Source organism: Vicugna pacos, chromosome 13, assembly GCF_048564905.1.
Source record: "Vicugna pacos chromosome 13, VicPac4, whole genome shotgun sequence".
Taxonomy (NCBI): Eukaryota; Metazoa; Chordata; class Mammalia; order Artiodactyla; family Camelidae; genus Vicugna; species Vicugna pacos.
This window is the reverse complement of record NC_132999.1, coordinates 15,347,005-15,371,594: the sequence shown is the minus strand read 5'-3', so window position 1 is coordinate 15,371,594 and position 24,590 is coordinate 15,347,005. Positions and strand designations below refer to the sequence as shown.

The 24,590-nt window shown below is 35.4% G+C and overlaps 1 protein-coding gene across 5 annotated transcripts in view; it reads left to right on the top strand.

The window, feature by feature from the left end:
- LRRC7 (leucine rich repeat containing 7) overlaps positions 1-24,590 on the top strand; it is a 426,756-nt gene that overhangs the window by 232,339 nt on the left and 169,827 nt on the right. The window contains exon 8 of one of the 5 annotated variants that reach the window (XM_072975753.1): positions 11,432-11,668. The exons of the other annotated variants lie outside the window; for them this stretch is intronic. Within the exon in view, the coding sequence (XP_072831854.1) occupies positions 11,432-11,438 (7 nt within the window). The 3' untranslated portion in view covers positions 11,439-11,668. Of the gene's footprint in view, positions 1-11,431; positions 11,669-24,590 lie in introns of those variants that run through there. 5 annotated transcript variants of the gene reach the window in all.

Below are 24,590 nucleotides of genomic sequence, written 5' to 3'. Positions count from 1 at the left end.
AGAGCTAAAAAAGCAGGCAGGGTCCAGCCATCAGTGGAAGTATCCAACTCATTTAGCCACAGCAGGGGAAGCTAATCAAGAATCTCAGTTGTGGACCGGAGGCTCTGCTTTATGCCGTGGGTCGCGCAGCATCTGTGTGTGGTACGACTGGGAATCGTGGATGTGCTTGCAGTTCAAAGACCAGAGGCTATCAGGTCCTACCCACACTTGATAAAATCAGCTGCTGAAGTCTAGCTCTCTGGTACTTTTTAAAAGTTATCTGACAAACAGGACAGGTTTATCAGATCTAATCCCTTGTAGTTGAGCCTTTCCCTGTTGAGATAATATTTCATCATGAGATTGCAGTAGCTGTGCATGTAGCAGGGCCGTCTCCAGCATGCCTGCACACAGAGGGCACTTTCTGCTCTAGGTGGTCATTAGTCAGTACAACACCTTTCAAAATTGACTACAAAAGTATCTTCAGTAAAGAAGTTTCATTTTCTCCCATCTCATCAGTGGCCTAAAGGGAACTGTCTGTGGCCCAAGATAGTACTGAAATATATTTGCAGTATACACAGGTCTGAACCCAATCCCCAAGGCTAGGTTGAATGTCAAAACATGGTAGTAGGTTTTTACATACGACCTATAGGACGTTTTGCTGGGCAAAAGTAGTGGGTGAAGTCCCCCCAAACATTGGGCCTCTTTCAACAGAAGTGAAACTATTATAATGAAGCAGAAATGAAAACAATGTTAAAACATTGTGGTGAAGAGTGCGGCAGAAGAGTCTAGACTTCCAGATTTCTGCCTGGAAATAAGCAGTCCTGTCTAAAGGCTACCAATAATTAATAGTCATGTTACATGTTTGGAGACCATGTTAACAGAAAATTCTAAACGGAACAGTCTATTGGTCCTGAATAGCAAGAAGTACTGGGAAGACTTTCAGCAAATGCAGTCAACTGAGGTTACTGCCAGCTAAGGACTTTCATCTGGAGAATGCTAATGTAACAACCCTTTAGAGTTGTGGCCTATATCCTTTCTTGTTCTTAGAAAGAAAGTATCTCTGAGATGAATTACCATCTCCTTATTTCAGTGCATCACAGGTACCTTAAAGTCAGCAGTTCCAGTGCTGAACTCAACGTTTACGTCACTGTCTGTGCTTTTTCCAGTATCCCCAAGCTCATTTAGAAATAATAGAAATAACATTTTCTAGATCCTATGAATCATCCTAGGCCTATTTCTTACTCCCACGTCCAATCAGTCAACAAGTTCTGTCAAATCTGTCTAATTCGCTTATTCATTTCCTTCTGTCTGGAACTCTCTGCCCCCAGATCCACCCATGGCTGGCTCCTCTTTTATCGTCCAAATCTTAACTCAGATGTCACTGGCCTTAAAAGCCTTCGAAGACCCTTGCATCTAAAGTAGCCTTTCCCACCCAGCACTTCCCAAAAAACCCAATTTAAATTCTTTTTAACACTGATAACAATTGCCAATTATCTTACTCATTACTTTTTTCTTCCCTTTCTAAAATTTCTCCTTGAGAGCAGAAATCTTGACTAGCTTGTTCACTGCTGAATCTGCACTGTGTAGGACATTGTACAGTTCATGATATGCATTTAGTATGAATATACTTTTAAAATCCATTCATTATAGAATTCACTCAGCAAATACTTCTTAAGCACTTGTGTGCCAGGCACTGTGTTAGGCACAGAAGATATGATGACAGGAAAAAATGAACTCTATCTTTGTACTCATGGAGTTTTTATTTAACAAAAGACATAGCTACTAATCAAATAACTATATAAATAAATGTAAAACTACAACTATCTACAAGTAGCTGCTTTCAAATCTGTTTCCCTTCTCTTTATTTCCGTTGCCATTGCTTTACTTATCTCATGCCTCAACTGCTAAAAGAATCATCTATATCTCTGCTTCCACCCTTGTAGCCTCCACTCTGTTTTTCTAAAATTAAAGTGCAAATTTTGAGTCATTTTCTACATTAAAATCTTTAATAACCTCAATAACCCTCAAGAAAAATTATCTATGCTCCTTAAGATAATGGCTGATAATATCTGCCTTTCAACTCTCTCTTCTTCCCCTCCACATACTCTGAATTACACTCTTACCTCCAGACCGTTATGTATGTTTCCCTTCTGCCTTGCATATGTTTCCCTGCTCGTTGATTAACTAATTCACTTAGTCTTTATAATTCAGTGGAGATAAACTCCTCCAGGGAGCCTTTTATGAACCCACTCAGACTGTCTCAGCCATCCCTTTTCTGTGCTCTCCTAGCCAAAGAATTATCCCACTGTGCTGCAATCATTTATTCACTTGCTTGTTTTCCTTGCAGACCAACAATTTCCTTTGTGGAGAATGTCTTTCATATTTCTATCTCCATTGCCTAGAGCAGTAACAAGTATGTAGAATGAATGAAAGGATGGTTGGATGGATGAATGGATGGTTGAGTTCACTTAACAAAATTTAAAATAAAAGTCTAGGATGATATTCAATATAGTTTCAAGTATACACTACTAAGAATGTGTGTAGAAAACATATTGGCCAGAACAGAAGATTAGTGAAGCCCATTTTGGACTCTTCCAAGCACTGTGGGCAGGCAGCACTCAGTAATTTGGTCACTAAATGCATCCCACGTTTGTTGATGTTAAGAAAAGAACATTAATAACCCATAGCCCTGTGTTCAAAGTGTTAGAAGATAAAATAAGGCAACATAGCAATTATGTCATCAGACTGAAGGGCAGTTTGCAAGACTTTTACCACTGATGAAACACAAACTTAAACAGAGTATTAATCATTAAAATAATTAGTGTTAAAAATATCTGGTCTTCAGTGGGAACTTTGTAACCAAAGAAGAAAAAGTATAGTGACAATCTCTTTGTCACTGAATAAATGGAATCCTGGAGGCAACACCATGTCATGTGTTAGAGAAACTTGGCTATTTAGACAAATAAATAAAATGTAGTGCAGGCTTAAACTTACTAATTAATATACAGCCACCATTGCTGTCCAAGAGAGGCTGACTATTTTTTCTAGTGAAGAGGAGCAAAGATAAGCTGGTCCTTGAGAAACTCTCAGCATTCATTTGCAACCAGAAAGTTGCTTGCTGCTGTTAGCCATTAGGGACGGAATGAATATGGAACAAAAAGATAAAAATAGAGTGAGTCTAGTTATTCTCCCTAAGAACATCCTAGCAGAGGGAAACTATTTCCCCTTTACATCCAGCAAACCTAGAGAGAATAACTTCCTTTGCCTGAAAGGGCAACCTAATCACCAGTGGAAGTATTTACACACCAGCTATGGTCCTAGTAGAGGTGTCTATAGACCATCTGTAGAACATTCATCCAATGTTCAACAAGTATTCATAAATATTGACTATATTAAGTACTAGGCTAAATGAAGCCTAATTATTAGGAGTAGGAACTAAGGGTAGCTGATGGTATGGAGTAATAGTGGACTCTTAGGGGTCAACAGTGATAGCTATCAGATTCCAGCAGCCAAGACCTAAGGCCCTTAATATCATCAGAATAAATGAGCCATTGAAGGCAGTTCATTTTACACAGAGGACAGGAAGGCAGAGTTTCTGAACAAAGTACCAGTCACCTCCGAAGTGACCTGAAAATCATCCTGTAACCAGGATCACTTCAGATCCACCAGCAGTCATGAGCAGAGACACAGCTTCTGGGTGTTATTGCCTAAAGGAAGAGAACACTTTGTGGTACATGGACCTTTGGAAAGAAATTACTGTGTCTAAATGTACCTCATCTAACTTTTAATCATGAGTTGATTTGTATTTGTCAAGATGGAAAATTCTCAAATGGCAAAGGACTGAAATCCAAGATAAATTCAACGAGATGCTTTTTCTGTAAGTCTATTATTATTTCTAACACTCAAATATTGGAAAGGAAGGTGAGTGAATCTTCTAATGGAAAAAGGAGACTCTGTGTGTGTGTGTGTGTGTGTGCGTGTGTGTGTGTGTGTGTGTGTGTGTTTTAAGCCACTAGGTCTGAAAAGAAAAGAATAGATGGTAAAAATGAGAGGAAGTGGAATCTTCTTCCTACTTCCTCCCCACTAAAGCTAATGGTTCTTTACGGGAGAAGTGGTTTTCAGGGGAGACAGGTTGCTTGCTGTGCCAGGGTTAGGGAAGCTGCCAGGTCTAGAAATACAGCCATAAAGCCAAAGGGGTTGTGAAGTACCAGCGATGTGTGGCACACAGCAACAGGCTTGATGGTACAAAGGTGTGTCCTTTCATCCTCCCAAAGTAATTGTAAAGAACTTTTAGAGGTTAAAATCTGATGGCATCCAGACTTTTTAGACATAGACCTTCTGATTTCAGGTCTTACTTATCATTTTCTATTCATAAAGCATCCTACTATAATCCTGCCTCAAGAGCATATGTATTACCAGGTGCTCTATATAAAGGGTACATCAGAACTTTCTTAAAAATCATAATAAAAAATCATAACAATAACCATTACTTACAGTGGTGTTATTCAAAGCAAAGTTTCCTTTCAATTAGCTCCAAAATTAATTTGTTAGCACTGAATATCAATTCTTCATTAGTGCTCCTTTGGTGATTACTGCTTACTGTCAAGGCTCCATTAAGTTTCCATGTTTGAGATGATGAATGTGTACTTTTATTGATTACTGCTTGTGATTTACTGAGTTATTCTCAGAATAATAATGTTCTTAGCAATATGTTTTTGTGTTTTTCCAACATTTGTGAATCTACTAAACCTTTAAAAATTTTTATATGTATTTAAACTCACAATAGAAGTACTATGTCATATTTTTTCTTCTGACCCTTAGGGACACTGTTGTAAATAACTAGTCTCATAATGGCTATATTATAGAGGACTTTACAAAATCATCATACATTTCCATGTCAAAGAAACTTAGAAATGTGAAAAATATTTTTATTTCAGTTCTTATTGTGAGTATTACAAGTTCCTTATTTTTTAGCATCCTCTTTCTCTTTGAATAGCCTTCCTACCGTGAACCTACAGTGAAGGTTTTGTCAACATAGAAATATAGATCATTTAGCAATTTTTTTTTTTAGTTTTATAGATTGTTCTTCCAGACTGAGAGTGGAGTCAGGCACATAGACACATAAGTAAACAGTCACAACAAAGTTCTTTAAGAATGGAAAAGTCAACTAATTCCCTCAGAAAATTGCAGAAAGGATTAAATAACGTACATAAAACACTAAGTATTGAGCCATACCACAGAGCTGAAACATGGTTTTGAAAGATCCAGTGATCTGCTGAAGAACATTAAGCTAAGGAGTGACATGATCACTTTGAATCTTTAACAGTTATATTACCAGTTATGAAGCAGATTTGTGGAAGACAGAACTGAGGTGTCTGGAGACAGAGAGATGCATTTAGAGACCATTCCAATATCCTAGAGATAACGCAAACCAGTTTAAATGAATGAGAATGGAGTGGAGAGGAAAGGCACAATGTGTAGTTAGGACAGAGAGTCAGAAGTGCTTTAGTAAAGAATTGAATTTGAATTGGGAAAGATTGAAGGAAAAGAGACATCAGATGACCCACTGGTTGCTAGTTTGTAGGACTTGGTGAGTTCTTGTGCTGTAAACAGATACGTAAGAATGTCTGGAGAGGTAGAAGTAGAACAGATCCTAGTTAGAAATATTCAGTTTCATTTTGGACTGATTAAATTTCAGTGCAGTGCTATGATAAAGAGGTCCAACTGATGTACAGATCCAGAGACCAGGAGAGAAATCTGGAATCAGAAGTTTGAGAATCATACTGTACAATTCATTATTAAGCACAGGGAAATCAGTGACAACTTCTGAATTTCTAGTTCTAGGAGAATGATTAGATTCATTGAGATAAGTCAATATGATGAAATATATTATGAAGTTGTTAAAATTATGTTTTTAGTGATAAGAAAATGCCCAAATAATCATATATCAAAAACAGAAAGCAAAATTGGTAGTGCAGCAAAATCTCAGTTGTGTAAAACTTGGCCTTGAAAGACTGGAAAGAAAAGCATCAGAGTTACAGTGGTCATACTAGGGTTAAAAGTTTATGGTTACCTTTCCCCATTTTTCTATTTATGTTTTATAAGTTTTCTATGCGCATTACTCAAAAATCAATTTAAGGTAAGAGATGGCTCCCTGGAAAGATAACGATTAAGCTGACTCTAAAGGACTGGGTAGAAATTAACCAGATGAAGAGAACAGTAGTGGTAGAGGTACAAAGCTGAGGAATACAGTGTGTACAGGGAACTGTAAGCATTTGAGGAATGTTGAAGCACAGCATGATTGCAGAGAGTGGCCCAAAAGGAAGCCAGGTAGGAAGATGTGGTGGCCCTAGATATGTTGAGATTTTATCCCATGTACTCTGAGCAGCTGTTAACGAAGTGTCCTCAGGGTAGTGTGTTCATTTGCTAAGGCCACCATAACAGAGAATCACAGATTGGGTGACTTAAACATTAGAAATCTATTTTCTCACAATTTTGGAGGTTAGGAGTCTAAGATCAAGGTGTCAACAGGGCTGGCTTCTTCTGAGGTCTCTCAGCTTGACTTGCACATAGCCGACTCGACTTCTTCGTATGCCTCCACATGCCTTCTTCCTTCGTGAATCTGTCCCTACCTCCAGCTCTTATAAGGACACCAGATATATTGGATTAGGGTCTGCCCTAGTGACTGTACTTTAATCTAACCACCTCTTTAAAGACCCTATTTCTAAATACAGTCATATTCTGAGGTACTAGGGATTAAGACTTCAACATATGAATTTGGAGGAAGAGGGGGCAGCCCATAACAGAGTGATGTGGTTAAGTTTCCCTTGTTAACCTTGTGGAATATGGATGTGAGGGAGAAAAGATGGATTAACAGCCTGTTGTAACAATCAACACAAGAAATTATATTGTTCTACAGAAAGGAAATCAGTGAATGTAGAATATAATAATAATAATAATTATTATTATTGTTATTATTATTATTATATTTTCTTACTAGTCACCTAAAGACTACTCTGTCAGATGACTGCATTTTGCAATAAAAGTGTATTCTTAATTTTATTTTTATTATTATTTATTATTATTATTATTATTATTATTCCAGAGAGAGGCGCTAGCCTAGAGGGGAAACAATGAATTCAGTTTGGGTAGTTTCAGTTCTATACCGAGAATAGAGTTAGATATAGGAATCTGGAGCTCAAGAACAGGTACTTGGGCTGGAAGTCTAGAACTGGGCATCATTAGGACATATGTTACTTGAAACTATGGGGACCGATCTGTGTATTTGAATGATGAGAGCAATGGACAGCAAAACCAATATTTACAGAATAGGCAGAGGATGAGCCCCATGAAGGAGACATGAAAATGTGAGGCAAAGCAGAAGAGTGCCTCGTCATAGACTCTAAGAAAGTAGAGAGCTTTGATGAAGAGAATAATCAATAGTCAAAGAGAGAAGATGATCCTAAAGACAGAAACTCAGAAATGTCAGGTGGATTTGGAATTAGAAAGATCTGGGGGGCATGGATACCTAACAACAATTCCTTGAACTTCTGTGTGCTAGGCGCTAGGTGAAGTATTATAAAGCAAATAATCATTTCATTTTGAGCTTCACTTAAGGCTTAAACTCATTATGTCTGTTTTGCAGATAAAGAAAAGGATGGCTCAGGAAAATCAAATGCCTAGCTTGAGGTTAACAGACAGCAGCAGATCAGTGGAAGTCAGTTCTAGATTTCTTTCTGTGTCACCAAGAACTGGCATGATTAACTGCTAGTAATACTAACTCCCTCAAAGCAAAGCAGTTTTATTAAATTGGAAGGGCTAGAAATCCAGAGAACCATAGGTTGATGAGTGAATGTTTGGTGAGGAGGTAAGAAAGGCTGCCCTTTGCAGGAGAGAAGAAAGGAGGACACAGACCAACGCCTCTTGCTCTCTTTTGTTTAGTACATTGCCTTACATGCAGTAGATGCTCAATAAATTTTGGTTCAGTGAACGAAAAATAAATGTTAACTTGAACTAGGCAAAAAAGTATATATGGAAGCAGAGGTAGCAGAAGTGTAGATTGCACACATCTCAAGAAGTAGAGAGGATAAAGTAGAGAGGATAAAACTGAAAAGAAAAGAGAGGAAAACTTAAGAAGCCAGATCCTTCCTAGAAAAGGTTGATAGGGCCCAGGATCAAGTGCACAAGTAAGAATTTAACCTGAAACACCTTTTAAGGTTGAACAAAATGAGTCAAGTATAGGAATAAATAAGTTGCTTCATCTTCCAACAAACCTCTCTATATTAATCTTCCCTGGGAAAGAATATCTCACCATGTCCAATAAGTTACTTGCTTTAAAGTTTTAATAAAGTCATACATGTAACGCCCTATGTACTTAGAATTCTCTCTTTTTCACTGTATTGAAAAATAAAGACTCAGATCATAGATTATCTTTTAGAATTATTACTTCAGTTTTTTAAACAGAATCTGTTACTCCTTCCCTTTTCTATCTCTTAATGCACTCCTGTAGTGACTTGGAGGCCATAGATAAAACACTCCTATGTTTATTTATTAAGCTCCTTTGAAATACCTTAGCATATCAACAAAATATTTCAAAATGTTATAAGGTATATTTTAAAGCAAAAGAATTTCATAAGTTGATTTAGCTTGGGCACAACTGTATTTATTAGTTCAACCTTTTATATTGAAAATAATATGTTTTGAATTTTCTTACTAGTCACCTAAAGACTACTCTGTCAGATGACTGCATTTTGCAATAAAAGTGTATTCTTAATCCATTGAGCTTTCTTTTTTTATTGAAGTATAGTTGATTTACAATGTTGCGTTAGTCTCTGATGTACAGCATAGTGATTGTTATACACATATGTATATTCATTCTCATATTTTTATTCATTCTAGGTTACTACAATATTTTGAATATAGTTCCCTATGCTATGCACTAGGACCTTGTTTATCTATTTTATGTATAGTAGTTAGTACCTGCAAATCCCAAACTCCCAATTTATCCCTCCCCATCTCATTGAGTGTTAATATCATAGTGCAAATGACACAGATTGGAAAATTTTATGCAGTGTACTTAAAGAATAAAAAATGTTATTTGCCATTATAAAGACTTATCTATTGAAGACGATGATGTTTAAAGCAAATGAGCTGTACTTGTACCTACCTTCACTTCAGAGCTAAATTTTGTGCTGTAAAACTTTAAGCTTTCAGCTGGTGTTGAATTTTGGCTAGTTCAAAAGTGGGATAAGAATGCTGACTGCTATGTTGCCATGCTGCTAGACAAATTCATTCTTGAATATTCTATATACCCTATGAGAAGGTCAAATGATAAGACAGAGAGGTCTGAGACAAAACACTAAGATTTCATTGATTTGAGTTTGGCAGCTATCCAGTTGTATATTTCAAATTATCCAAGAAAAATACATAAAGTGCACAAATTATATTCAGCTTGAGCTTGAACTTGAGCTGTATAGCATTGTCTTCATCTAATTTATAAAATACAGCTTTATATATAAAATGGGAAATATAGCATTCTTTGTAACATTTTGTACATGCTGTTATTTTCTTTCTATGACAAAATTTAAGAATGTGAACCTAATAAACAGACTTTGGGAAAGTTGAGATAATGTTGTGAATCAGCTATATCAATTTGTCAATAAACTCTTCTTTTAAATAACTGTTTAATATTATACCTGAAATACATAAATAAAACAAAGCTCTAGCAAAATCTGAGACAAAATATCCTCAAAACTAACCTGCATGTATTGCCTGTCAAACTTGCAGATAGGTAGTTTTTGTTCAAATAGTCTATGTGCATTTTTAATCTATCTTTTGTAAGCATTGAATTGTTCAATTTTTAGAACATTTACGAAGTTCTTTCAATGTAATTAATAATCATTTGGATTTGAGGACTCTAGCTCTTGCTTTCTGCTGTGAAAATGCTTTCAGATTAATGTGCATTAATTTCAGTTGTATGCAAAATTATTGTAACATAAAATTATATTTTATTTTTTAATTGAAAATATGTCTCTTCAGTGACCAAAGAAATTTCTAATGCAGCTAAAATATTCAATCATCATTTGATATTATGTATAACCATAATTGCACTTATCTGAGAAATCATAATTTACTTTGTTTTACTATTAAAGCATATCCAATTTTTAAATCATTATATGTTAGTAAAATTGTAGCATTTAATTAATTTGAATAAAATGTACATCAAAGTTGTAAGTAAAATATGTATGTTATTAACTGAAATGTGGTTGGTGGCTTTTCTGGAAAAAAAGAGCAAAATTCAAGTAGAGTAATAGCATGATTAATTGATTCAGGATGGCGCCTACTGAAAAATTATGTTCAATAAGAGTCTGTCATTATAATTTGTGATCATTTGTCACTTTACAGTATATCAGATATAATGGGTTCAGGTGCACAAGCTGTATAAATGATTGTCATAAAAATACCAATTTTTAAAATAAAAAAGATGGTTTTTTTAACTTATTTAGTTTAAAACAGTCATTGTATATTAATTTGAGCTACTACTGTATTTCCAGAGATGGTAAATACTTTGTAAATAATTTTGTTCTCATATATGCATATATCATTTAAAAACTCAAATCAATGATTTTTTTAAATGTTTCAAGATTAAAAATTAAACGTATTTTTATTAAACATGAAGATGCTAGACAAAAGTTGCTTTTAAATATTTAGTAAAAAAATAAATAGGAGGAATGGTTATTTATTACAAGCCAAAACATTCTTCCCATCAAAATTCTTTTACTATAATGAAATATATTCTTTCATAGTATGTTCCCTTACATATACAGCTCATTGATTTCTTCACTGTTTTTTTCTCATATAAGAGCTTTTTTCAAGCACTATACAGATTAAGCTGTATTATTCTGCATATGATGAGAACTGATACATTTGAGAAGAAAATTTTAAATAACAGAGGACATTCATACACCAAATTTTGCTATTTTCAGAGAGAAAAAGGTACACAAACTCAGAGTAAAATACCAATGGGTTCATCCATGTTCTTCCTTAAACAGCATGCATCAATAATGCATGTTATTGTGGAGAGTTAATTTAAATGAGTAGAAATAACCTTGGAAATAAAAGTTTAAACAAGTTATTTTCATGAGAATGGTTTATCACTCAGTGATTTTTTTTTATGTGAATGTTTTGCTTTCTCCTTTCAGGGAGTATGCATGTTTCTACTCATCCTGTTCAATACTGCTCAGTTTGATTTTCTGTTTCTATCTCATCTTGTTTTTGTTTCATCCTAGAGCTGTACCACGTTAATCATTTATAACCTATTTACATGGAATTATATTAAACCAGACAAACATCTCACTCCCCTGTACTGTAGACCAGTTGGTAATTATTTTAGTCACCTTCTGCCTTAGGAGTTCCATCTTTTGGGCATTGAAATTGATTTTTCTCATCTTAGCATCTGAAGATCCAGAGTGTGCCCCTTGCCCAATCGCCTGAGACTATACAGTGACACCTACAACAGAGGATGTGGAGGCAGCAGCTTTTCGGGCACCAGAAATGGCAGCATCAGGAGCATCAGCACGAATAGACTTTGTAGAGGTAGTTCTCCCCAACTATATTATGAAACCAAACATTTTTGGTGTGCTACCTGCTGATGGGGGCTGCCTTCTTACTACCTAGTGTTATGCAAAATGTTTGGTCTTTATCAAAGTTTAACAATGACATTTCTAACCAATATAGAGAAACCTGATTTTTTTTCCAAATGTGTTCAGTTGCCTTAATTTTCAATTAATATGAAATTTTATCAGTCTCAGAAAAACATTACTACCCATATTTTTTGTCCAATTTATTTCACTCTTAGTTTATCTAAAGCTGCTGTCACATATAATTTTTGTATAAATAGTTTTTAAATAGATCAGAATAAGCTATCATTTCAAAAGGCATCCTAATGCTCCTAATGCAGTAAATAAGAGAATTTCTCTAGTCAGTTATATGCTTCAGAGACTGAATACGGTTGCCCAGGTTTTCTGTCGTACCCCTAGTGATGTACCATTGTGAACTTATTTTGCAAATTGAAAGATTATTCCCAGATGGCCACAGTAAAAATATGAAAGGCTCGTGACTAATTGGTTTCATATATCCTTTCATTTTATATACTTTAATGTGAAGCAGTTATTTTGTAGCTGTAAAACACCTGTGTTAATTAACCACATTGGCTTTATCTATACAGTTCAATGATGTATAACATTTCAATTTGCATGTAAAATGAGTCTCTAATGATGTTTCTGCAAAATAAATAACATTTGACATAATGGGTGCATTTGCTTTTAACATTTTATACATTTGACTTAGAGAAGTAGGGTATATTCATATAGAAATTTTGAAGAGTTTCAAATTCAGCATTCAGAGGTCTTCATCTTGGTGTAGTACAACATATTCATTCTTCACCTCGTCTTCATCCTTTTTGAAACAAGGCAAAATACAAAGAATTTATACTAGTTCTTCTGGAACTATTGCTTAATTAAATATAATTTGAAGACTCTTTTCATATACCAGATATAAGCAGGATATATTGAGCTTAATATGGGGTGTTTTTGGTTGTTATTGTTTGCTTCTGTTTTATTTTCTAATGTAGGAAATAACAAATTGCCAATTTTTTTTGCAAAACCTACACTATGGAGTTCAAATATAATTCTCTGAATATTTTCATTCTGTGTTAATTAATGGATTTTAATTTTGTGAAATTTATTAAAATAATGGCCTAAAATGCATAGCCGTTTGTAAAAAGCACATACACATATGAAAGTGGATGTTATTTCCCCTAGTTAAAATTGTGTAAATACCGATTTTCCCATGAGTACTTATAAAACGTCTATGTAAAAATTCATATTAAAATTCTTCGTAATTGGGTTTGTACTACATTGTTTTTAGCTGTGTATCATATGCTCACTGACTTCTGTCATTTTCAGGTATATTGCATATATCTCTAGAAACTATATATTGAAAGGTATATTGCTCTTCTAAGACTCTGACTCTGCTTTAAAATAAATTGTGCTGTTTTAGTGTAGTTTTATAGTGTGTTCTCACCACGTTCTTCAAATACCATTTTCAAGATTATTTAAAACATTCTGCATAAAAGTAGCTTTAAAGTATTTAAGAAATACTACTGTTCTACCTCTATCATGTTCCAGGTAAGGAACTGGATTTTCCATTGTTTAAGTTTAAACGTCTTACAAAACTGCAGTTAAAGTCTGCAGCAATGTACAGTAGCTCTATTGGTTAATTATTTTCTTGGCATGACCTTACTGTAGTAAACCCTGTTGGATTTCTGGTCTTATGAAAACATATTACAACTGAGAGCTTGTATACATAGGGTATAGAAAACTTTTCTTAATGAAAAGACATTAACAAGTAACAAATACTTGTTGTCAAATTGGAATGGCTTAAAACTGAATCAGCAGAAGTAATTACAAAAGTAAAAAGTTAAATCAAATACCACTGAATATGATACTTGATTCCTTTTTGCCCACCATTGATGCTATGTCACTGTTAGTGTTTCAAAAAGCATAAATGTTTGTAAGTTTTGACACAATGTTTATGGCACTCTAATCTTTTATGCTAAGAGGAGTCACCTATGCCAATTTAACAAAAAATATTAAATGTGTTTATTTCATAAAGTTACATATTTTTGGCTCCAGATATATATTTTTAAAAACTAGATAAACTGGTTACAGGATAAGATGTAGGTTTTTTTAAGGCTTTTTTATTGACGTATAGTTGATTTACAATGTTGTGTTAGTTTCTGGTGTACAGCAAAATGATTCAGTTACATACATACATATATTCTTTTTCATATTCCATTCCATTATGATTTATTACAAGATATTGTATAGTTACAAGATACAAGTATAGTTCCCTGTGCTATACAGTAAGACCTTGGTGTTTATTTTATATATAGTAGTGTATATATCTGCTAATCCCAAACTACCCACCCCTTTCTCCTTTAGTAAATATAAGTTTGTTTTCTATGCCTGTGACTCTGTTTCTCTTTTGTAAATAAACTCATCTGTATCGTATTTTAGATTCCACATATAAGTGATACCATATGGTATTTGTCTTTCTTTGTTTGAAGTACTTCATTTAGTGTGATCACCTCTGGGTCCATCCATGTTGCTGCAAATGGCATTGTTTCATTCTTTTTATGGCTGAGTAGCATTCCATCGGGGGGGTATTGATTGACATTTAGGTTGCTTCCATGTCCAGACTATTGTGAATAGTGCTGATGTGAACACTGGGGTGCATGTATCTTTTCAAATTAGAATTCTCTCCAGATGTATGCCCAGGAGTGGGATTGCTGTGTCATATGACAACTCTGTTTTTAGTTTTTAAAGGAACCTTCATGCTGTTTTCCATAGTGACTACACCAATTTATATTCCCACCAACAGTGTAAGAAGGTTCCCTTTTCTCCACACTCTCTCCAGCATTTATTATTTGTAGACTTTTTAATAATGGCCATTCTGACTGGTATGTAATGATACCCCATTGTATGTTTTATTTGCACTTCTCTAATAATTAGCGATGTTGAGCATCTTTTCATGTGCCTATAGGCCATTTGTATGTCTTCACTGGAGAAATATCCATTTAGGTCTTCAACTCATTTTTTATTGGGTTGTTTGCTTTTTTGTTACTGAGTTGTATGAGCTGTTTATATATTTTGGAAATTAAGCTCTTGTCAGTCACATCATTTGCAAATATTTTCTCCTGGTCCGTAGGTTGTCTTTCATTTGTTTATGGTTTCCTTTGCTTGCAAAAGCTTATAAATTTGATTAGGTCCCATTTATCTATTTTTGCTTTTATTTCTATTGTCTTGGGAGACTGACCTAGTATATAACATTGCTATGATTTATGTCAGAGAATGTTTTGTCTATGTTCTCTTCTGAGAGTTTTATGGTGTCTTGTTTTATAGTTAAGTCTGTAAACCATTTTGAGTTTATTTTTGTGTATGGAATGAGGGCGTGTTCTAACTTTATTGATTTACATGAGGCTGTCCAGCTTTCCCAACGCCACTTGCTGAAGAGACTGTCTTTGCTCCATTGTATATTCTTGCCCCTTTGTTGAAGATTAATTGACCATAAGTCAGTGGTTTTATTTCTGGACTCTATTCTGTTCCATGGAGCCATATGTCTGTTTTTGTGCCAAAACTACACTGTTTTGGTTACTATAGCTCTGCAGTATTGTCTGAAGTCTGGGAGGGTTATTCCTTCAGCTTCGTTCTTTTTATTCAGTATTGCTTTGGGAATTCTGAGTCTTTTGTGATTCCATATAAATTTTAGGATTATTTGTTCTAGTTCTGTGAAAAAATGTCCTGGGTGATTTTATAGGGATCACACTGAATCTGTAGATTGCTTTGGGCAGTATGTCCATTTTAACAGTAGTAGTTCTTCCAATCTAAGAGCATGAGATATCATTCCATTCTTTATCATCTTTAATTTATTTAATCAATGTTTTGTAGTTCCCTGCATATGTCTTTCACTTCCTTGGACCGATTTATTCTTAAGTGTTTTTTTTTAATGCAATTTTAAAAGGGATTGTTTCTTTACTTTCCTTTTCTGATATTTCATTGTTCATGTAAAGGAATGCAACTGATCTCTGTATGTTAATCTTGTATCCTGCTACCTTCTTTTATCAGCTCTAGTAGTTTTTGTGTGGAGCCTTTAGGGTTTTCTGTGTATAGTATCATGTCATCTGCATATAGTGACAATTTGACCTCAACTCTTCCAATTTGGATCTCTTTTTCTTGTCTGATTTTTATGGCTAGGACTTTCAAAACTATGTTGAATAGAAGTGGTGACAGTGCGCATCCTTGTTTCAGTTTTTAGCAGTAAGGGTTTCAACTTTTCACCATTAAGTATTATACTGGCTGTGGGTTAATCATAATGGTTTTTATTATGTTGGGATATGTTCCCTATTTACCCACATTGGTAAGAGTTTTATCATAAATGGGTGTTAAATTTTATCAAATGTTTTTTCTGCATCTATTGTGATGATCGTGTGATTTTTGTCTTTCCTTTTGTTGATGTGATCTATCACAATGATTAATTTGCATATGTTAAACTTTCCTTGTTTCCCTGGTATAAATCCAACTTGATCATAGTGTATGATCTTTCTTATGTGTTGTTGGATTCTGTTTGCTAATATTTTGTTGAGGATTTTTGCATCTATGTTCATCAACGATATTGGCCTCTAATTTTCTTCTTTGGTAGTGTCTTTCTTTGCTTTGGGTATCAGGGTGATGGTGGCTTCATAGAATGAATTTGGGAGTATTCCCTCTTCTTCAGTCTTTTGGAAGAGTTTGAGAAGGATTGGTATGGGTTCTTCTTTGTATGTTTGGTAGAGTTCCCCAGTGAAGCCATCCTGGACTTTTTTGTTTGCAGGGAGTTTTTTTATTGCTGATTCTATTTCACTTCTAGTGATTAGTCTGTTCAAATGATCTATTTCTTCTTGATTCAGTTTTAGTGGACTGTATGTTTCTAGAAACTTGTCCATTTCTTCTAGGTTGCCCAAATAATTGCCATATAATTCTTCATAGTATTCTCTTATGGTTATTTTGTATTTCTGTGGTGTTGGATTTTTGTAATTTCTCTATTTTCTTTTCTTTTCTTTCTTTCTTTCTTTCTTTCTTTCTTTCTTTCTTTCTTTCTTTCTTTCTTTCTTTCTTTGTGTGTGTCCTCTCTCTTTTGCTGCGCCTGGCCAGAGCTTTGTTGATTTTGTTTATTACTCTTTCAAAAAAAAAAAAACAGCTCTTGTTTGATTGATTATTTTCTATTGTTTTTTAATCTCTATTTTATTTATTTTCTCCCTAATCTTTATTATTTCTTTCCTTCTTCTGACTCTAAGTTTTGTTTGTTCTTCTTTTTTCTAATTCTTTTAGGTGCCAGGTTAATTTGTTTATTTGAGATTGTTCCTGCGAACTTCACTCTTAGGACTGTTTTTGCTGCATCCTATAGATTTTGTGTGGTTATGTTTTAATTGTCATTTGTCTCAAGGTTTGTTTTTTAAATTTCTTCTTTGATTTCATTGTTGACCCATTGGTTTTTTAATAGCATGTTGTTTACTCTCCATGCAGTCATTTTATTCTCTTGATTTTTCCTCCTTTGGTTGATTTCTAGTTTCATGCCATTGTTGTCAGAAAAGATGTTTGAAATAATTTCTATCCTCTTAAATTTCTTGAGGCTTCTTTTGTGCCCAAATATGTGTTCTATCATAGAGAATATTCTATGCGGACTTAAAAATAATGTATTCTGTTTTGGGGGTATATAATGTACTAAAAATATCAACTAAGTCCAACTGTTCTATTGTGTCATTTAGTATCTCCATTGCCTTATTGATTTTCTGTCTGAAAGACCTATCCAATGGTGTTAGTGGGGTTAGTGGGCTACTATTATTGTATTCCCATGAAGTTCTCCCTTTATGTCTGTTAGTATTTATTTTATATATTTAGGTGCTCCTATATTGGGTGCATATATGTTAAGTGTAAAATCCTCTTCCAAATTCAAATAATTTTTGATTGTCTGTGAATCTTTCTGTCTTCTGTTCTAAAGGATAGTCTTTCTGAGTAGAGTATCTTAGGCTGCATATTTTTCTCATTCAGGATTTTGAATATATCTTGCCACTTGTTTCTAGCCAGCATTGTTTGTGTGGAGAAATCAGGGTTTTCCCTTGTAACTGTTTGTTCCCTTGTGACTAACTGTTTTTCTTTTGCTGCCTTTAGAATCTTTTATTTATCTTTAATTTTGGCCATCTTAATTATAATATGTCTTAGTGTAGGTCTGTTTGGGTTCATCTTGTTTGGGACGCTCTATGCTTCCTTTACTTGAGTATGTATTTCCTTATTTAGATTTGGAAAGTTTTCAGTCATGATTTTTTCAAATACTTTTTGATCCCCTTTTCTCTTTCTTCTCCTGGGACAACTATTATGCATAGATTAGTATGCTTTATATTATCCTGTAAGTCCCTTATATTTCTTTCACTGGTTTTCATTTATTTTTCTGTCTGCTGTTCTGATTGGGTGATTTCTGTTAGCCTGTCTTCTAAATCGCTTATTCATTCTTTTGCATCATTTAGTCTACTTTTGACTGCCTGTAGCTCAGCTTTTATTTCAGCAATTGAGTTTTTGTGTGTGTGTGTGTTTTTTTTAATTGGCTCCTCTTTATAGTTTCTATTTCCTTTTCATAGTATTCCACATTTCTATTGTTAGTCTTTTATTTCCTTCAGTGCTCTTATCACCTTCTTTTTCAAGTCAGGATCTAGTAGACTCTCAAGGTCTATTTCATTATTCATTCTTTCAGAGGACTTCTTGTTCCTTTAACTAGGAGTGGCTCCTCTGCTTCTTCATTTTATTTATATTTCTGTGACTATAAATTTAGGAGTAACCATTATCTACTGTGATCTAAAGGGCTTTTTTTTTTTAAAGTGAGAGTGTCTCTGTGTAGACCATGTGCATCTAATAATTTTATCACAAGGGCTGTTTTTAATATTGATGGTTACCATATCTTTTCTCCATGTATTCTGACTGGTATCCGCTTGATTGCGGGTGTGGTTGGTGTCGTGGTGACCAGAGCCTCACCTGGTTGTTGAGCAGGGCCTCTTTGTTCTGTCGTTGTGACAGCCCTGACAGGGGCCAGGTCTGCTCCTCTGTTTTGGAATAGAGGCTTCTAGACCGTTTCTGAGCTGCTGTGTGTAGAAGGTAGGATTGGAGCACTTCTGCTGGAAAAGGAGCCTCTGAGTATTCCTCCACAGGAGATGTCCCCTGGGATGTGCCCTCTGTGGTATTGTCTGTCACTTATTATGCAGGCTTACAAAGTACACTTTGTTGATGCTGCCCTTGTAACTGCTTCAGCCACAGGAATGTTGGCAACCCACTCTGGTGTCCCCCAGGTTCTGCATCCATGAAGCCACCAACACAGATCCACCAATGTCACACACTAAGGCCTGCTGTAGTGTGCATGCAGTGACATACTGGGATCCACCATGCACAACAGGGTCAGCCCAGACCCCAGACCCACATACACATACAGTATAGAGGCCTGTTGTTAATGCCAGACTCACCCCTGCCTTGTGCCAGAACTCTGCTCATTTGTCTCAAAGGCACAGTTCCACAGGGGCACCAGCAGAGTAAATCTGCCAACACTGCCTGGGGTTATACTCAAATCTCAGCCCAGCCTATGAAGTTGCAGGACCTCTGAGTATGAATTCAGGTTTCTGTGCCACCTCCTCCCACCTGAGAGCTGCACACCAGCAATTGTGCCCCTCAGAGCAAGCCAAGAAAATGGCTGTGTCTGAACCCCACTTCTCTTCTCTGAAGAACACATGTCAACAATGGTGCTGAGCAACGCCCTCTGGGCTAGTGGAGATGGGTACTATGACTGCGCTGTTTTGCCCTTCCCCACCCCATGCACCAGCAATGGTGGTTTTTATAGGGGTCCCAGGCTGTTCTGTTCTGTACATTCTAAGCCTCAGCCTACATCACACTCCAGCTCCTTGAGGCTGCCTCTGCGCAGTCAGTCCCTGGTCTTTTCCCCAGGCTCATCCACAGAAGCCCAAGCTCCAGAAGCCAGTCCTGGCCCACTCCTACCAGTTCGCTTCTCGGGCTAAGGATTACAGGGACCCTCTGCCCTGGTTTCTCTCAGTTCTGTCTGCCAAGCATCTGCTGCTTTCTCCTCAGAGCCTTTGAAGCTAACTTTCTGTCCCTGCTGACATCCTCACTGGATAGGAGCTTCCCAGAATGGAGTGCTTTTCCTCTTTTGCTGCTCCCTCCCCAGAAGACAGGTCCCATACCGATTTCCTTTTTCATTTTTTCTTAACAGTTTTGTGAGAATTTCTTGTATGAATTTCTAATGAAAGAGATATTCTGCCAAAGTTCAGCAGGTATGCTGTGTGATTTATTTTGTATATAGATGTAGATATTGCTGTGTTCATGGGTGAGGGTAAGCGAAGCATTCTACTACTCCCCCATCTTGGCTCCGAGCGGAAATAAATTTATTTAACATTAATGACAATAAACCCAATTAGAGAATGAAAATTAGAATCAAGGAAAACTCACCCACTACTTATTGAGAACTTGTGACGTGTTGCACACTGTACAATGTATTGAAAATTTCAAAGATATATTTGATCCTTTCATTGAGTTCTTGGTTCTATGGAAAATATATTCTAGCTAAAGAAAGTTATGTGCAAAAGCAGAGATGAATGAGAAACTGATGAATTATGTAAAGTACTGGGAGATTCATTTGTGTTGGATGCATTGGCTTGTGCAAATCAAGACATGGGGTTTGAGAAGTAGAACGGAGCCTATTCAAGTAGAATTTGTATGCTGGTATAATGGTCAGTTCAATAAAGAGAAATAAGCCTAATCGAGTCAATTTTGCAAGGAATATTGACCATTTAATTTTATCTAATATAGGCACCAGGATTTAACTCTATGGGTATATAATCATTAATGTTTATTGAGTTCTAAATTCTATACATATATATATATAAACTCATATATCGAAGAATTCAGCAAGGTAGCAGTTTACAAGATTAATGTTCAAAAATCAGTTGCATTTCTTTACACTAACGATGAATCAACAGAAAAAGAAAGTAAAGAAACAATCCCCTTTAAAATAGCACCCAAAGTAATAAAATATCTAGGAATAAATCTAACCAAGGAGATGGAAGACTTATACACAGAAAACTATAAAACGCTGATGAAGGAAATTAAAGAAGACTTTAAAAAATGGAAAGATATCCCATGTTCCTGAATTGGAAGAATCGATACTGTTAAAATGGTCACACTGCCCAAGGCATTCTACAGATTTAATGCAATTCCTATCAAATTACCCAGGACATATTTCACAGAACTAGAACAAATCATAATAAAATTTATATGGAACCACAAAAGACCTAGAATTGCCAAAGCATTACTGAAGAAAAAGAAAGCCTGGAGGAATAACTCTCCCAGACTTCAGATAATACTATAGAGCTACAGTCATCAAGACAGCATGGTATTAGTACAAAAACAGACATATGGACCAATGGAACAGAATAGAGAGCCCAGAAATGAACCCACAAATTTTTGGTCAACTAATCTTTGACAAAGGAGGCAAGAATATCCAATGGAATAAAGACAGTCTCTTCAGCAAATGGTGTTGGCAAAACTGGACAGCAGCATGTAAAACAATGAAGCTAGAACACTCCCTTACACCATACACAAAAATAAACTCAAAATGGATCAAAGACTTAAACATAAGACAAGACACAATAAACCTCCTAGAAGAAAATATAGGCAAAACATTATCTGACATACATCTCAAAAATGTTCTCCTAGGGCAGTCTACTCAAGCAATAGAAATAAAAGCAAGAATAAACAAATGGGGCCTAATGAAACTTACAAGCTTCTGCACAGCAAAGGAAACCATAAGTAAAACAAAATGACAACCTATGGAATGGGAGAAAATTTTTGCAAATGATGAAACCAATAAATGCTTGATCTCCAGAATATAAGCAGTTCATACGACGTTATAAGAAAAAAAAATCCAAAAATGGGCAGAGGACCTAAACAAACAATTCTCCAAGGAAGAAATACAAATGATCAAAAAGCACATGAAAAAATGCTCAATATCACTAATTATCAGAGAAATGCAAATCAAAACTACAATGAGGTATCACCTCACACCAATCAGAATGGCCATCATTAAAAAGTTCACAAATGACAAATGCTAGAGAGGCTGTGGAGAAAAGGGAACCCTCCTACACTGCTGGTGGGAATGCAGTTTGGTGCAGCCACTATGGAAAACAGTATGGAGATTCCTCAAAAGACTAGGAATAGACTTACCATATGACCTGAGAATCCCGCTCCTGGGCATATATCCAGAAGGAACCCTACTTCAAAAAGACACCTGCACCCCAATATTCATAGCAGCACTATTTACAATAGCCAAAACATGGAAACAACCTAAATGTCCATCAACAGGTGACTGGATAAAGAAGATGTGGTATATTTATACAATGGAATACTAATCAGCCATAAAAACCGACAACATAACGCCATTTGCAGCAACACAGATGTCCCTGGAGAATGTCATTCTAAGTGAAGTAAGCCAGAAAAAGAAAGAAAAATACCATAGGAGATTGCTCATATGTGGAATCTAATACAAAACAAAACAAAACATAAATACAAATACAGAAACAGACTCATAGACATAGAATACAAACTTTTGGTTGCCAAGGGGAGGGAGGTGGGAAGGGACAGACTGGGAGTTCAAAATTTGTAGATACTGACAGGCATTTGCAGAACAGATAAACAAGATTATACGGTATAACACAGGGAAATATATACAATATCTTGTGGTAGCTCACAGCGAAAAAAAATGTGACAAGAATATATGTATGTTCACGTATAACTGAAAAATTGTGGTCTACACTGGAATTTGACACAACATTGTAAAATGACTATGACTCAATTAAAAAATGTTTAAAAAAAACTCGTATAGTCGTCACATTAACTCTTTGAAGCAGGGATTAGTACTATCCTTATTTTATAAGTAAGGACTTTGAAACAAAGAAATCACTTGCCCAACATCACAAGGTTGGTAGATGTGGAGGAAGAATTCTAACCCTGGCAGCCTGACTCAGAAGCCTTGTTCTTAATTACCATAGCACAACCAAACAGAGTCCACTCAGACTGGATTGAAGGTTTGAGGATTTGTGATGATTTTTTTTTTTAGAGGTTTGAATACATATTGAATTCAGGAAACTTAGGTAACATTTGTCAGTAAAATATCCAAATCTTTTTTAAAAACCAGTCTTATTGAAGTATAATGACATCTAATAAATTGCAAATTTTAAAAGGGCACAATTTGATAAGTTTTGAAACATACATGCAAAAGCATCACCACAGTCAAGATAATGAATGTATCCATCACCTGGAAAAGTTTCCTCGTGGCACTGCTTACCCACTTCCCACCCAGACAAATACTATTCTGCTTTCTGTCACCGTATTGCTTTGAATTTTATATAAATTTGATCTTGGAGTTTATTCTATTTTTCTGTCTGGCTTCTTTCACTGAGGATTATCATTTTATTTGTCCATGTTGTAGTTGTTAACCAGTTTTTATTGCTGAATAGTATTCCATTGTATAAATATAGCACAATTTCTTTATCTTTTCAAATCTTGATGGATATTTGAGTTATTTTCTTCCAGTTTTTGGCTATTACAAGTAGGCTGCTGTGAATAGTCACCTCCAAGTCTCTGTATGAATGTCTAAGGAAAGAAGTCAGGCACAGGGAATATACACGTTTCCATTTATGTAGAATAGAACATGAGGGAAAAACTGGTCTGTGCTGTCAGAAATTATCATAGTGGTTATCTTTTGGGAGAGAAGTTAGTGACTAAAAGGATGCATGAGAGAGACTGCTTTTGGACTCTGAGACCATTTTGTTTCTTCATCTTAATATTGATTAAAAAGTTAACCAGTTCAGTGAATGAAAATTCAGTGAGCATTCTACTTCTGATATAGACTCTTTTATAGGTACCTTACAGTTTGATTAAAAGTTAAAATAAAAGTGAAGCTAATGAAGTGGTTTATTTCAGTCTAGATGATTTTCTGTGTGTTTCTTGGCATGTGTGCTTTTATTTCATAGCCCTCATTACTAGTCCAGTTGCATACTCCTATAGTATCCCCCTGGTACGTCCTGTACTGTTATGTTTATACCTTTTACTATAATTACCATTTTACTGTATGTCTTCCTTGTTACATTATAAAATGCTGGGAAAAAAGAAATAATGCCTAACTTTCTTACCTCCATGTCCATTGTCTGGAGTGGTGCTTAGACCATAGTAGATATTCAGTGAATACTTGGATGATTGATAGGAAATTTTTCTTTGTGGTTTCTTATGCACCCATCAAAGATTAGCCTCTGAGTTTTCATTATTTGGTTTCTGCTTAAGCCTTTGCTTCTTTTGTTGTCTATAAATTATGTATTATATTGTGTGATATTGAAAGTTTTTCTTCCTAACTTCAATTCTTTGTTTTAGCATACATTTTGCAAAATAGTAATAACTTCTAATATTGAGTATTTACCACGTGCCCTGAACACTTTACATCTACTGACTTACTTAAGATGCACAATCCAACAAAGTAGATACTCACACTGTTCCCATTTTATGGGGAAACTGAGGCATGGAGATGTTAAATATCTTTCCCAAGATCACAAGGCTTCTAAGTGACAGAGTTCAGATTTGATCTCAACAGTCTAACTATAGATGATTTCATACAGCATAGCCTTCTGTGTTTATCTATACTACACTGTCATTACATTTCTCCATTTCCTTCAGACCTTTGATAAACTGTTAGCTTTCCAGAGTGGCTTTCTCTGACCACTTTTTATGAAATAGCAGCTCTTCAAATAATTCTTCATCATTCTCACCCTGCTTTATTTTCTCCATAGCACCCACCAGCACACGATACATTGTACATTTATGTTTATTTCCTTCTCGTCCATCTCTCCCACTAAAATGGTAGCTCCACAAGGGCAGGGACTTTATCTGTTTTACTTTTATCTATATTCTTAT